This window comes from Mesocricetus auratus, unplaced genomic scaffold, assembly GCF_017639785.1.
Source record: "Mesocricetus auratus isolate SY011 unplaced genomic scaffold, BCM_Maur_2.0 Super-Scaffold_100021, whole genome shotgun sequence".
NCBI lineage: Eukaryota > Metazoa > Chordata > Mammalia > Rodentia > Cricetidae > Mesocricetus > Mesocricetus auratus.
In genome coordinates, this window is record NW_024429202.1 from 29,369,160 (window position 1) to 29,383,804 (window position 14,645).

Sequence of the window (14,645 nt, forward strand, 5' to 3'; positions counted from 1 at the left end):
TACCCAAGGTCGAGTACTTACACAACTAACAAAAGGCAACACTGACAGCAACAACAAAACCAGATTACTTAGTTCACACCTTGGAAGGTTGAAAGTCCAAACAGGATGGCTCTAATTCTAGTGAGAGCCCCTTGACTGCATCTCATCATGGCAGCGAGGCGGGAGTATATTTGTTCTTCGTGTCTCTGTTCTCTCTCTGCCCAGGTCTCCATCATCTGTCCACTAGTCCCATGGAGAGCCTGGGCAGGTGCTTCTTATTGGGGGGAAGGGGTGTCTCCTGAGAACAGGAATGGTTACTTTCAGGTTCACCGAGTGACTGCTGGATAGTTAGATGACATTACCTTTGCATTTTACAGTGTTCTGCTTAGATGAGGACTAGGGAACCAGCAGACAGTCACACATTGTGCCTTTGCTTGGAGCTCACATGGCCCATCCTTTGCATTTGGAATTGCTGCCGAGACAGCCACAGAATGACCCATTATGAAACTTACATACTCTCTGGCTCAAGGAAGCATGCTTTCTTTCCCAAATGGTTGGATGGCTCTACATTTGTTTTAAATTAACCAATGGGTAATCTCCATGGAATGGGACGGAGTGATGCTCTCTCCACACGGTGCCTCAGGCATTAGTGCTGTGAGCCCAGATCCAGTCAGCAGATTTTAATCACTGATCAACAGTGATTTTAACATATGTCACAACACTAAGATGTTTTCATTCCCCAAAAACTACTGATTTTACCACTTTCTACCTACATGGATGTAATGTGGCCCCTTTTATCAAACCCACACAGTAATTTTAGTTCTCTGGGGAATTTTATTTTTTGCAAAATATTTTACTGATTTTTGGAGAATTTCATATGGTGCATTTTGATCGTGTTCACCCCAGCTCCTCTCAGAGCCACCTCAACCTTACCAACACTCCAACTTTGTATCCTGTATAGGTGTGTGTAAAACCATTCACAGGAGTGTGGTCAGGCCACCAGCAGCCACACCCTTGAACTGACCCGTCCATAGCTCTGCAGTAAAGGGTAAGGGTTTATGAGCCCCTCCCACTTCATGCTACAATATTGCCTGCCTTCAACTTATACAGTTCTTGTGTAGACAACCACAAAAGGTGTCCCAGTTGTAGCTGAACACTCCCTTGGCACTGATTCTATGCACTTGGACCAGTTGTGAGTTTCTGCATTAACTACAGTCTACAGCACAAAGAAACATCTGTGACAGGATCTGAGAGCTGCATTAATCTACATGCAGAGAGATATGATTTGAGAAGGATTCGATGCTGTGACCATTTGGTAGAATAATAGTAGGGCCTGTGAGCTCTTTTTTCTTTTCCTTCTTTCTTTTTTCTGAGACAGGGTTTCTTTGTGGCTTTGGAGGCTGTCTTGGGACTAGCTCTTGTAGACCAGGCTGGTCTCGAACTCACAGAGATCCGCCTGCCTCTGCCTCCAAAGTGCATGCACCACCACCGCCGGCAGCCTGTGAGCTCTTTCTTTAATCACAGGTTCTTGGCCAGAGTTACAGACTAGGCCCGTGTTTCATCCTGTGGAGTAGGCTTAAGTCCAACTAGGAAGTGATCGGTTACACCCAGGACATTCACAGTACTGCACTCAGGTGCCACATCATTCGCTATTGTGGTTCATAGGGCTCACAGCTGGGTAGAAGCTGTTGTAGACTGCTTTTCTTCCAGCAGCCCACATAGTGTCTGCAGTACTATGAGAGCTACCCAGAGGGGAGGAAGCTTCCTGGTGGGTACCAACTTGATTTCTCTATGTCCTGTGACCTGTGTGTGCTATCTTCAGCAATAGGGTCTCACCATCAAGTTCCAATAGGCAACCAAGAGCAACAGCAAGATACTGTATTATTTTGGGGGTCTCTGGCCAACAACTAGAGTGGTGGTGTCCCACACCTGACACCAGGCTTTTTATTTGACAGTCTATAGCTTCAGAGGAGCAAAATCTCCTTCGTAGGGCAACTCCAATTAAATTCTTCTATATGGAACATATATATATATTTGTTATATATATGCATTTGTATATATATATATGTGTGTGTATGTATATATACGTGAAGCCTATATATAATGCATATATAAAGCTTATAACATAGAAAGTCTAATACGGTTTTCCCTAACATTCTTAGTGTTAATTACCCTTTCCCATCCTAGTCCTCTGTCCTACCTTCCCATCCCTCTCTTTGAACCTCCCTTGTCATTATTCCCTTTGGTCTCTTGTAAGTTTTTTTTTTTTTTTTTGGTTTTTCGAGACAGGGTTTCTCTGTGGCTTTGGAGGCTGTCCTGGAACTAGGTCTTGTAGACCAGGCCTGCCTCGAACTCACAGAGACCCGCCTGCCTCTGCCTCCCGAATGCTGGGATTAAAGGCGTGTGCCACCAACGCCCGGCTTGGTCTCTTGTAAGTTTTAACACAGTTTATAATTTTAAAAGTGCTTTACTTTCTGAAAATAAAACTATTGGCTGCTTTTTCCTGATGCATATAGCCTTCTTGTGGTTATATTAAGGCCTCATTAAGGTCTTCATGGCCAAATAAGAGTAATAGGCCACAGCAAAGCTGCCGCTCACCTGGAACAGTCCTTCTCTCAGGAGTCCTGGGGGGTGGGGAAAGGGCACCTAGGGACTGGACTGGGGTTTGAGAGTCACCATGTGTGCTTTTGTCCATCACCATCATCCAGGGCTGCATTAAGTACCCCTCATTGTGGATTGTGCCATATCCACTTTCTTTGTGTTTGTTTTTTCCTTCCTGATCTTAGACTCATAGCATATCATGTACTCAAGACAATCCTGCCTCACCATAATGCAAGATCTGGACTAAGACACCAAGTGACTTGTTCAGGGACTGCCACAGTTAATGTCTGGATCCCCAGAGCAGAGCCCTTTGCTTCAGTGATCCCTGTGTTACATACCACTGGGGAGAGTTTCTTGTAGTACTGATAGCCATACATTCAGGTGCCAGCAAGTCCAGAAGAAAGTAGCAGGTGGCTAATAAGCGTGTCCTTGTAACCAGCAAAATAAAAGCAAGGAAGGATTAGATTTAATCACAATTCTGGGTCCTGTGCTGAGTGATATGGAGGGTATAAACAAGCAGATACATTGTTTCTCAAAATGTTCACAAACCCTCAGTCCCAGGCGGTCTATGTAAGCCAGAGCAGCAGCTGCGCCTGCGCAATGAACACTGGAGCAGGGCTGGAGGCCAGGCTGCAGAGATGAGCTGCGTTGTGAGCAGCTGTCTCCTAAATATAAGCTTCTTGTTTGTGAGGGATTGCCTTAAATTAGACTGGACTCGAGACGATGTGTACACTAACGGCACCAGCACTGGCTTCATGCTTCTTTGTGTTCCTTGGAACTGAGGCTGGAGTGACAGCCAGGAATACGCTCCAACAGTCAGTGGTGGTGTGACAGGTGCAGATCTGAGTCTAGAGAACAGAAACGGGAGTTTCCATGTTCTTGTAACTCTTGACAATACACCGTACAAAGATGCATGGGTAGGTAGAGGAAAAGAGATAGCTTATTAAAGGGGAGATACAGAGGAGCCTGGAGCCTCCCCTGTGGCCTGGCTCCAAGATGTCAAGAGGACCCAATTCTCCAAAGCTGGCATAGCTTGGGCTTTCCCAAACAAGCCTCCTGCCTGAACAAAGCTTAGATAGACTAAAGTCAACCAGGCTTTCCCCTGCTGCCACATTTCTTTCTCTGTTATTTTTTGTTTTGTATTCTCCTGCATAAGCAGAGCAGTGAGTCTGTCCCGGCAGCAAACAAACATACAAGTTTCGTTACTTTCCTTGCTGCTGTGACCACATGGCTGACAAATGCAACTTAAGGGAGAAAGGGTTTAATTTGACTCATATCTTGAGGATATAGTCCGTCATGATAGGGGTAAGGCCTGGCGGCCTGAGTGTGAGGTGGATGGTCACATGGTGTCCGCAGTCAGGAAGCCGAGAGTGATGGATGCTGGAATTCAGTTCGATTCTCCATTTTATGCAATCTGGGACCCCCCAACCCATGAAATGGCGCTGCCCACCTTTAGGGTGGGTCTTCCAACTTACTGAGAACTCCCTTGCATACACACCCAGAGGCTTGTGTCCTACATAATTCTAAGTCCTGTCCAGTTGACAGTCAGTGGTAACCATCACAGCAGTGGTTGTTATTGGTGTTTTTCATGGGCAGGAAGGCAGGGATGCTGCAGAAAGCTGTTTTCTGGGTAGCTGGTCAACGATGGATGGTGGCAGGATAAAGAGTGAGCCTTTGAAGAAGGGGGAGGGTTAACCAAGCGTGGGCAAGGGAGGCTGAGTGCCCTGATATAGGGAGCACAGGAGTCCTAGAGGGCTGGCAGGACAGTGCTGTGAGTAGGTCATAAAGGCAGAGTATTGGAGGGACAATGATGGGGAACCTTGAGTTCTAGACTCAGGGATGCTTCCCTGTTCATCACTATATTGTTAGCACCCACGTAGTACAGTCAACACATAGTAGGTTGTCACATCTTTGTTAAAGGCAAATATCGGCTTGATTATGACAACTTGACTCGTCCTTCAGGTGAGACATAGATGACAGAGAGGTCATCCTGGGCAGCCAGGTCCCCCCGCTACACCAGAGCTTAGCTGTCCCAGGTCTCATTTCACTTGTCAAACTAGCAAGTCAGAAAATCAGTTCTGTGCCCATTAATCACAGTAGCCTCATGTGATACCGCTCCTAGGTGAGGCTAGTGTTCTAACACAACCCTCCAGATCGCCACCCAGAGGCCAGAGGTCGGTACAAGCACCGGGCTATTTGGTTGGAGGCTTCTTGGTTATCTCTATGAGATTGATTGCTCATCTTGCTTCTGTCTGAGACTGGTCTTGGCTGACTTACTCCTTAGAGGTCAGGACACATAAGGCTTCACGCAGATTCTTCTCCCCTGACTCAGTCTGAAGGATTTCCAATTCACAGAACCTACTGAGGTTGCCCATGCTTCATCCTCTGACCTTCCGCAATTCTAGTGGGTGGCTCTCTCTCCTGGTTGCAGCTCTCAGATGTCCAGCTAAGCCCCGTGAAAAGAGAGAGTCCCTGATGAGAATACCAACCCTCCTCACCGCCTGTGTAGTGCCCTATAATTAAATGTGTCCACCCTGAATCACACCTTTATACAATCTAGGCTTTTCACCAGCTGGTTTTTGTCACCCCCCCTCCTTTTCTGCAAAGCTATCTGTAGTTCAATTGCCAGTGAGTGTAGAAGTCTAACGTGTGCTAAGTGCAGCCACCAATCAGTGTAGTGAAAATCTCAGTTCCTGCCAGAGAGTGATAACCCAGTGTCTGTCATTTCATGTCCTCCCTCACCCCGATTTCCTGTCCCTGGATGACAGGAGGCTACCATGTCTCCTTGGAGGCTTTTCCTTTGGTGTGACTTTGAGTAGACTGTACTGAGGCATTAGCAAGAGGAAAGGCTTGTCTCATTTGAAACTTTTGAAGAGTAAGTTTTGCTACTTAACACCCCCCTGCTAAGGCAGGCAGCTGGTACATCTCAGTTTCACAGAGGTCAGGAGTCCTGTGGACTTCAGGTTTGCACTGGCAACAGTAAGATTCTTCTAGAGTCCCCAGCGTGGAGCTCAGCATACTTGATGTTTTGCTCCCTGAGCTAGGCATTGCTGCGAAGCTGTGCTGACCTCTGTGCTGACTTTTTGTCAGAGCTTGTCACTGGTATCATCAGGACTAGAGCCATCAATGCCATCTTACTTGATCTAGTTACCTAAGAAAAAGCCAGGACACCAATGTCCCTGTGCATCTGCTCTACCCTTCTTGGCTGCATTTCACAAGTCTGTCTTGATGGCTTAACTCCAGTCCTTTGGTCTGAGTAGGGAGTGGTGGCCAGTCTCCAACCCTGGTTATAGAATCTTGGGTTTCTGTCAACTATGATGTAGACAGGAGTGGTCAGTGGGCACTTTGGGGAGGGGCTCCGGGATCCATTTCTAGGGAAAGCCGACAAGCCAGCCAAGTTGGTGTAATCTATGCTGTGTCATTCATTGGCTTGATCCTAGACAGTCCCTCTCTGCCTCCATTTACCCAGCTGTACATAGTAAATAGAATTTGCCTGCAGGGTTGTGGTGGAAAAAAGTGGGAAAATACTTAGAAAGTTCCAAACACAAAGTCACATAAAAGGGCAGCTTCATGCAATCTCACTCCCAGGTGGTACCAATGTTTTAACATGAGTTCCAAATTGCTACTCTGAGGTCAGTGGTCAGTGCAATGGGGGCTGTTTGGGAGGAAGGCTCCTGGAGCCCTCTGGGATATTTCTGTCAACTTGATACTGTTTCTGTGTGAGGCTGTCTCAGCTGGGCTAGTCCTCAGCTGTTAGGACACAGGCCTTCATGTGGGTTCTTCCCCTCTGACTTAGACTGATGCATTTCCAGTTCACAGAGGTTTCCTGTGCCTCCTCCGTCCCCTTACATTTCCAGTGGGCCTTTCTCTCCCTCAGCTTAAATCTCAGATGTCTAGCTAAGCCCCTTCAGAAGAGTTCCTGATCAAAAAGGCCCATGGCAGTTACAAAGGCATTTGTCACCCGACAGTTTGACTCCTCTGTCGACTCTCATGATAACATCACCAGTGGCCCCTGAGCCAACGTAGTACATTCTTCAAACGAGAAGGTGGTTTAGGGGTTCTTATTGTAGGCTCAGCGTGGATCTCTTATGCCTAGTAGGCTATGACTGAGAGGCACAGGGGCTAAGAGGTGGGGATCAGAATAGCAGTGGGTAAGGCCATCTGTCACCACCAGTCATAAGGTTGTTGTTGAATATCATTTTAACTGGGCAAATATGTTACATTTGTTTATGCTGCATTTGTTCAATGATGTAAGGATGTGTGTTTAATTATGTAAAGATGTGTTGCATTTGTTTATGCTGCATTTGTTCAATGATGTAAGGTTGTGTTTAATTATGTAAAGATGTGTTACATTTGTTTACGCTGCATTTGTTCAATGATGTAAAGATGTGTGTTTAATTATGTAAAGATGTGCTGCGTTTGCTATACCTTGCCTGCCTAAAGCACCTGATTGATCTAATGAAGAGCTGAACGGCCATAGGTAGGCAGAGAAAGGATAGGCAGGGCTGGCAGGCATAGAGAATAAATAGGAGAAATCCAGGCTTGAAGGAAGAACAAGAGAAGGAGAAGAGAAGGGGAGAACAAGAGGGACATGCCTGGAGCAAGAAGCCAGGTGGCTGCCAGCCAGCCACAAGAAGCAGTGATAGTAAGATACACAGAAGGAAAGAAAGGTAAAACTCCCTGGGGCAAAAGATAAGAAGGAGAAACAGGCTAATTTAAGTTAAAAGAGCTAGCCAGAAAGGAGCCTAAGCTAGGCCCAGCATTCCTAACTAATAAGTAGTCTCCATGTCATGATTTGAGAACTGGTTGGTGGCCCAAAAGAAAGCCTGGTACATAAGGTCTCCAGAAATTGTCATTCTTTTTATTCTTTTTTTAAAAAAATCTTTGTGTGTGTGTGTGTTTGCATGTGTGTAATGTGCATGCATGTTCACTCATGTAAGCAAGCACACATGTGCAGGTCAGGGAACAGCCTTGTATGTCCTTGCCTTCCAACTATTTTTGACAGGGTTTCTTTGTTGTTTGCTACCCTGTGTGTCAGGCTAGCTGGTCTCCTAGCTTCTGAAGCTCCTTGTCTCTGCCCTTCATTTATCTTACCCAGACTACAGATGTGCATGACCATGCCTAGCTTCACGTGCACTGTTGGGTTTCAAACTCCAGTCTTCATGCTTGCACAGCGAGCCCTTTAGTCACTGAGGCATTTCCTTAGCACTCATGTCCCCATTAGTCTTTGAAGAAAACATTACTGAGGTTTCTGACTAAAAGGGGGATAATAAGCCTCCACTCTGCCCTCTCACGAGGTAGAGCAGAGCAGTCAGGCTCTGCACAGGAAGTGGGCTTTGGAAACCATGTCTTGACTGCAGCAGAGAATGGGGCCCTAGCAAGGAATACTCGACATGTCATGGCCCATGCTGCTGTGTGCCTTGGGCACAGAAGAGGTCTCAGTAGATGTGGCAGGGAGTGCCAGTTGCCACCCAGGCCCACTCCTTCTTAGGGCCACGGTGTATTCTGTTTCCACCAGAGCTGGACAGTGCCCTGTGATGAGGCTCTGGTCACAGGTAGATAATAAAGCTGTTGTGTAGAACTTCAGGGAAGGGTGCCTGAGAGCGATTGATAAAGGGGATAGTTGTCCTGCCTCTGGACTTTAAGCAAGATATGCAACCTGTCATTCTGGAAACCACCTTGAATGTAGTGTGGCTTTCAGGACAGTGGATATGCTGGGAGACCACAGCAGCAAGATGAAGTGTGGATCTTGACTTTCTTTACACGAAGAAATAGATATGTGAAGTATCGTTTAGAGGATTTTATCTTGCAAAATTGTAGGAATTGCCACAGCCGGGATTTTCACTTTGATACACTTAAGATCTCTTATGTTGGTCTGGGAAGATGGCTCAGTGGCTAAGACAACTGACTGCTCTTCCCAGAGGACCTGGGTTCATTTTTCCCAGAACCCACATGCTGGATAACAACTATTTGTAACTCCAGTTCCAAGGGATCTAGCATCCTTTTTTGGCCTCCAAGAACACTGTATGCAGGAGGTACACTAACACACAGGCAAAATACTCCTATGCATATTTTTTAATCTAAAAAAATAGTTACTTGTGTGTTTTCACTACCATGACCATGTCCCTCCTGTTCCTACAGCTTCCTTGACCTCTAGAGAAGCCCTTCCTAGGCCTGAATCTTGATGACAACAGCATGTCATCCCAGACCTGGACCACTTACCCATGGGGACATAAACATCTATATTAATTAAATAGTATGCTTTAAAAAATATCATGCCGCCAAACCTCACCCTATACCAAGGACAGCAGAAGTTCAGAAATGAAGGCTAAAATGTCATTGCTACCTTAGAGTAAAGGAGAGACTAATGAAGGTAACTTCAAAGATGCTGGACACCTCAGCTAACATAAGAAGTCTCAGGGACTGATGCCATCACAGACCACTCAGTTCCACTGGCTCCTGGCAGTGACTGTGGCTTTCATGAGATGCCTCTGCTTTCTTCTCTTATCTTGCCGAAGGACCATGTATAATGTATGTTAAACTATTCTTCTGGCTGCCACAGATATTTACAGGCACCAGGTGCATCCCAGCATCTGATTGGATGGTTCATGGAGGTGGCAGCATTTCTCTAGGGGGACATTTCTTTTTTGGCTTGGTTTTGTTGGTTTTTTAAAAACGTGATATTTATTAATTCTCTAAGGATTTCGTACATGCATGCAATGTACTTTGATCATATTTACCTGCATTCACCCCCCAACTCCTCCAGATCCATCCTACCATCCCACTCTCATACCTGCCCCCACCTTTGTCTTTACATATCCCATGAAGTCTAATTTATGCTTCGCCTAAACTCATATGTATGTGGACATCCACTGGAGTGTGGTTAACCTACCAAGGGTTATACCCTTAAAGAAAACTGGTCTTCCCTCCCCAAAAGCCACCAAATGCTAATAACCCCTCAGTTACATGTGCAGACCCTCTGGGGGAGGTGCTATCGGGTTGGCTGCTTTGGTCTTGTATAGGTCTTGTGGAGGCAACTACAGCTGTAAGTTCGTGAGTTCAGTGGCCCTAACATGTCCAGAAGACACCATTGTCAGGTCCTCCTTGACTTCTGGCTCTTGCTATCTTTACAACCCTCTCCTTCAGTGGTCTCTGAAAATTAGAGGCAGGGGTTAATATAGATGCTCCATTTGTGGCTGAGGGCTCCATAAACACTTGTTCTCTGCACTTTGACCAGTTGTGAGTTTCCTTGTTAACTGCCAAACGGTCTGAGAGCTGCACCAATCTGTGAGTATAAAGAAGTGAACTTGGAGGGAGCTTGATATTGGTCCGTTTAACAGTATAATCGTGGTAGCTTCACCTCTGGGCCTGTGAGCTCCTCGGCCATGAGTCCTTGGCTAGATTCTTGGTATCAAGCAAGTATCTGTAGAGTGGACCTTAAATCCAAATAGAAAGTGTTGTAACTTTTTTAAAAAGTGGGTTGAGAGAGAAAGACACCATTTGACAGAATTCAAGAGGAGAGGTTTTTTATTAAAGGGGAGACTGGCCTCTGGGGACAGGAACAGTGGGAGAGAGAGGGAGAGAGAAAGAGAAGAACAGACAGAGAAAGTGAGAGAAAGAGAGAGGGATGGAAGGTGGGCAGGGCCCTTTTAAAAGTGAATGTGCACAGGTGGTGCTCTTGGTGGCTGCAGCTGAGGTCGTATCCTGTCAGAACCCCGAGGACAGGCCAGTACAGATGCCTGAATACTAACAGAAAGAGATTAGTTATTCCCATAACATTTGTACCACCATTGCACCCATGGGCATATCTTACCATGCTGGTTTTTATTGTAGCTTACAGGATTCCCAGTTGGGTAAGAATATTGGTGACCTGTAGCCTAAACTGCCTTTGAGCATGGGCCAGTCCTCCCACCTTGACCTCCTGAGCACTGGGATCACAGGTTAATACCACCATGCCTGGGCTCCCTTGGGGGTTCCGGTTCTGATTCTCATAAAGAGACTAGTCGAGGAAATGTAGCTGGATGTCCTCAGTGAGTTGATGTGCCATGACTTGCTGTACCCCACAGAGGTTTGGGGGCCTGTCTCGGCTGCCTGCTTACGTTGTGTTTCCCTTTCCAGGTGCTGGTGTCAGAGAGGATGTGTTTCTCATTTGGAGAGAAATGGAAGAAGCTTGCAGCACACTGGCTCAGGTTCGGAGGCTGATGGACAAGTCTCCTCAGTCAGATGTGTCCCCAGCAGACTGCAGTAGGTGCTGTTTATGTATGTGTGTAGTTCAATGGCTGTGATGTTGGTGGCTGGGGACGCGCAGGTGGGAGGGTTGGAGTCCCATGCTTCTAAACAGAACTCCTTAGCTCAGCTTGGAGGCATTGCTGGGGAGAGTCTCCGGAGCTGTGGGGTGTGTGTACATATGTGGACACACCCCCCCAGAGATATGTACACACACATGCTTTTGCTCATTCCCAAAGAAGAATCAGGACTGGACAGTAGTTAAGCTATAAAGGCAGGAACTGCCCATAGGAAGAGGAGGAATCAAGACTTGGTAGAGGCCTGGGCTCAGTTCTGCACACAGCACAGACATCTATAGTGTGGGGTTCCTTAGACATCTATTCCTTAGAGGAGACAGGATGAATAAGAAGGCTTCAGTCTAGACTGCCACAACAGGATTCTTACTGAAGGCCTGATCAGATGTGGTGAGCATGAGGAATTCCATTGAAATACTGAACTTGATATTTTATCAGTTGGGGGTGGAGATCCTGGTTGTAGCATTATATTAAGATTTGTGCTAGCTCTGCAGAGTTGAAGTCCAAAGATTGAGGATATTTGAAAAGAAGACGCAGAGAAGTGCAACTCAAGCTTAGTCAGGGGGTAATCTTCCAAGAGGCATGTGGGGGTTTTCTTTGTTTATGAGACAGGGTTTCTTCATGTCACCCTGGCTGCTCTGAAACTCACTATGTAGACCAAATTGGTCGAAACTCAGAGATCCGCCTGCCTCTGCCTCCCAAGTGCGTGTGCCCCTTCACCTGGCGGGGCATGTGAGGCCTCATGGATGGCCTTGCCTGCAGACCGAATCACATCCAACTGACTGGCAGGCCATCATCCGCTCACCTTCACACAACCACAAAGGAAGCTGCATGTGTTACACTCATTGCATCCTGATGTAAGGCCACTGCTCTTCTTTGAGCAGCAGAAGTTTACTTGTTGAATGTGGATGCAGTTTGGGTGGGATAGGCTTTGTAGCATATTGCCACTATTGAAAAGAAGTCACTGAAACATACTTGCACTTCTCAACCTTTGGAGAGTAGCAATGGCAACCGTCGTGTGAACTATTTCTGAGGAGACATGGGCAAAAGTCTATTCTCCCAAGATAGCAAGCACATGACAGACCAAAGTAACAACACTACCAAAACCCAACTTGGTGAATGCATGAGTTATTGGAATTACTTACAGGAATAGGGATAACCCAAAGGCAGTGCCTTGCTGAAGGCACACACTGGCAATGGGTGACAACTCACCAGGAGCTCTCTGCCCTCTGCCGGCAGCTCTACAGATCTGAGAGCCTCTTCTAGGATGAACTGTAGGTCTGAAATTCGATAATGATCTGTAAAACCCTCCATTTCAACCTAACATACCCATATCTCCCAAAGAAAACAACTCTAAGCAGCCATTTAAAAAATACTCAGGATGTACCATTTATATTATAAGGGGAAATTTGATCATGATCATTCTTCCACTGGGTAGTCATCTAAGCCTTTGTCTGAATTTGACTCCAGCATCTTCACGGAGGATGTCTGACTACCCCTTTCCTAGTCACAGCCCATGGTCAGTGAGGCAAAGACCCCATGTCTGCTTTGTGGGAAGGTGGCTATTCCCTCAGTTTGACTGCTCAAGACCTAAAGACTGAAGGAGATAGCGGTGGGGGGTGGGAAAGGGAAGGCTTGGATTGTCATTTGTGTAGACTGCAGATGAATTAGACAAAGGGTCTCTGGACACCAAGCAACAAGGCACAGGGCAGAAGAAAGGTGCCATTGCTCTTCCCTGTTGATTGCCTCAGGAGGCCGTGAGACATGGAGGAGGAAGCCAGGAGGAGCTTGTCAAAACTTGCCAAGTTTGCAGAGACAGAGCTTGGAGTCTGGAAGGCACAAGGCAGCTGCAGCTCACAGCGGAGCGTGCCAGAATGGGAAGAGACGCATAAGCAAAGAGGCATGTAGAGGCTCCTCCTTGAGAATCAGTTCGCACTCGGAAGAAAGGTGTCTGACAGGTGGGGGCTACCGGAAGGAATAGGAAGAAAGACAGATAGTCCTCACACAGCCTCAGGAACAGAGTCAGAGGACCCTGTATCTTATGGGGGGGTCCTTAAGACTACTTGGGAAGGTCTTAACTTCAGTGGTCGGGAATGATGAGCCTCAAGCAGAACACTGCTCTGGGCATTCCTCAGAAGCCATCAAAGTGAGACGTGAAAAAAAAAAAAAAAACAGTTTCCAGGTAACATAACTACATCTCACAATAGAGCTCAGAGAGATTTGCAAGGCACAGAACTGTTCAGCACGTACCAAGACCAAATTCACAATGACTGGCATTCAGTCAAAGACTATTGTGCAGGAAAAGAAGCAAGAAAAGGTGACCTTTGAAGAGGGGAAAAAAATCAGTCAGTCAAAATGGACAGGGGAGAGGCAGAATGGTATGGCAGCTGAGAGAGATGTTCGGGTAATGGCCTCCTGTGCTGGTTAGTTATACAAAGTAAAGTCACCGGGAGAGAGGCAACTTTAATTAAAGAATTGCCTCTATCATATTGGCCTATGGGCATGTCTGTGGGGCATTTTATTAATTGATAGAGGAGGGTCCATTCTGCTGTGGGTGGTCCTTTCCCTAAGCAGGTGGACCTGGGCTGTATAAGAAAGGTAGCTGAGTGAGCGAGCCAGTAAGCAGGGTTCTTCTGTGGTCTCTGCTTCTGTTTCTGCCTCCAGGCCCCAGCCTTGAGCTCCTGCCCTGTCTTTCACTGATGATGGACTATGATGTAGACATATAAGCCAAATAAATGCTTTCCTCCCCCAAATTGCTTTGATCAATGTTTTAATCACAGCAATAGCAAAGAAAGCAAGGCAACTGGCCCTCATCACTACTTCTTTGATTCTGAGTAGCCCAGCCTGAGATGCCTCCCTGATGGGTGGAGGGAGAAAGAGTTATGCCCGGGCCTTAGACTTGAAACTCAGTACAGACCTGCCACAATGAAACAGTGGTGGGCAAAGCTATGTGATACCTACCGCTAGGCCACTACCCGCAGAATGGGCAGCTGAACTGTGTGGGGCCATGTGACTGACTGCTTCCATTAACCCTTCTTTAACCCTAGCTGCAGAGCAGGGAGTAAGACATAGCTCACCATGGGGAGAGGCCAGAAAGTTAGTCCAAAAGATTTGTGGTAGTGCTCAATTGCAAGCTCGATGCAGTAAGACCCAGCAGCTAGTAGGAACTGGAGGTGGGCCCGAGCTCAAGGATGGAGCCTCAGGAAGAGAAGAGACCTGTGTGCTAATGGGACAGACTCTAGTTTTAGCCACACTGTATCTGGTTTGAGAGTGGGTTCGAGCACACCCCCTCCTGAGCCAGTGCAGATTCCTGTCACTAGGAAAACCAAGTGCAGCCCATCTTACCATCACTGTTGATGGCCAAGGGACTGTCTCTACCATCCCCATCCCACAACTTGGGTATCACAACTATTACCAGACCACTGCTTAGAGACAGGGACACAACTGTTCTACCAACCTGGTAGAGACTTGTGCCCCAAGGGGATATACTTGAGTTTTGGGTTACATCTCTGCCAGCTGTGTGATAGGCCTCAGATACCCAAGACTGTGTGAGTACTTCCAGCTGTGAGACTCAGAGGTAGCTTGGCTTAGCATATGCTAAGATGGTTAAGGGACTGCATTCACCAACATCACCCCAATCTAGAATGGCATGGCATCACATTTGATGTGAGTAAGACAATCAGAATCAAAAGACTTTCTGGAATTGAGTGCTCAGCTGGTCAAACTGAAGGCTAGGCATATTCTAATGGCCTCCATCCCAGATCT

The 14,645-nt window shown here is 46.8% G+C and overlaps 1 protein-coding gene across 6 annotated transcripts in view; it reads left to right on the forward strand.

Moving 5' to 3' along the window:
* Vwa3b (von Willebrand factor A domain containing 3B) overlaps positions 1–14,645 on the forward strand; it is a 175,361-nt gene that overhangs the window by 52,640 nt on the left and 108,076 nt on the right. For all 6 annotated transcript variants that reach the window (XR_005870130.1, XM_040729482.1, XM_040729485.1 and 3 more), the window contains one exon: positions 10,699–10,824. Coding sequence is in view for 5 of the 6 variants with exons in the window: in XM_040729482.1 (XP_040585416.1) it covers positions 10,699–10,824 (126 nt within the window). In the remaining variant the exon portion in view is untranslated. The remainder of the gene's footprint in view (positions 1–10,698; positions 10,825–14,645) is intronic.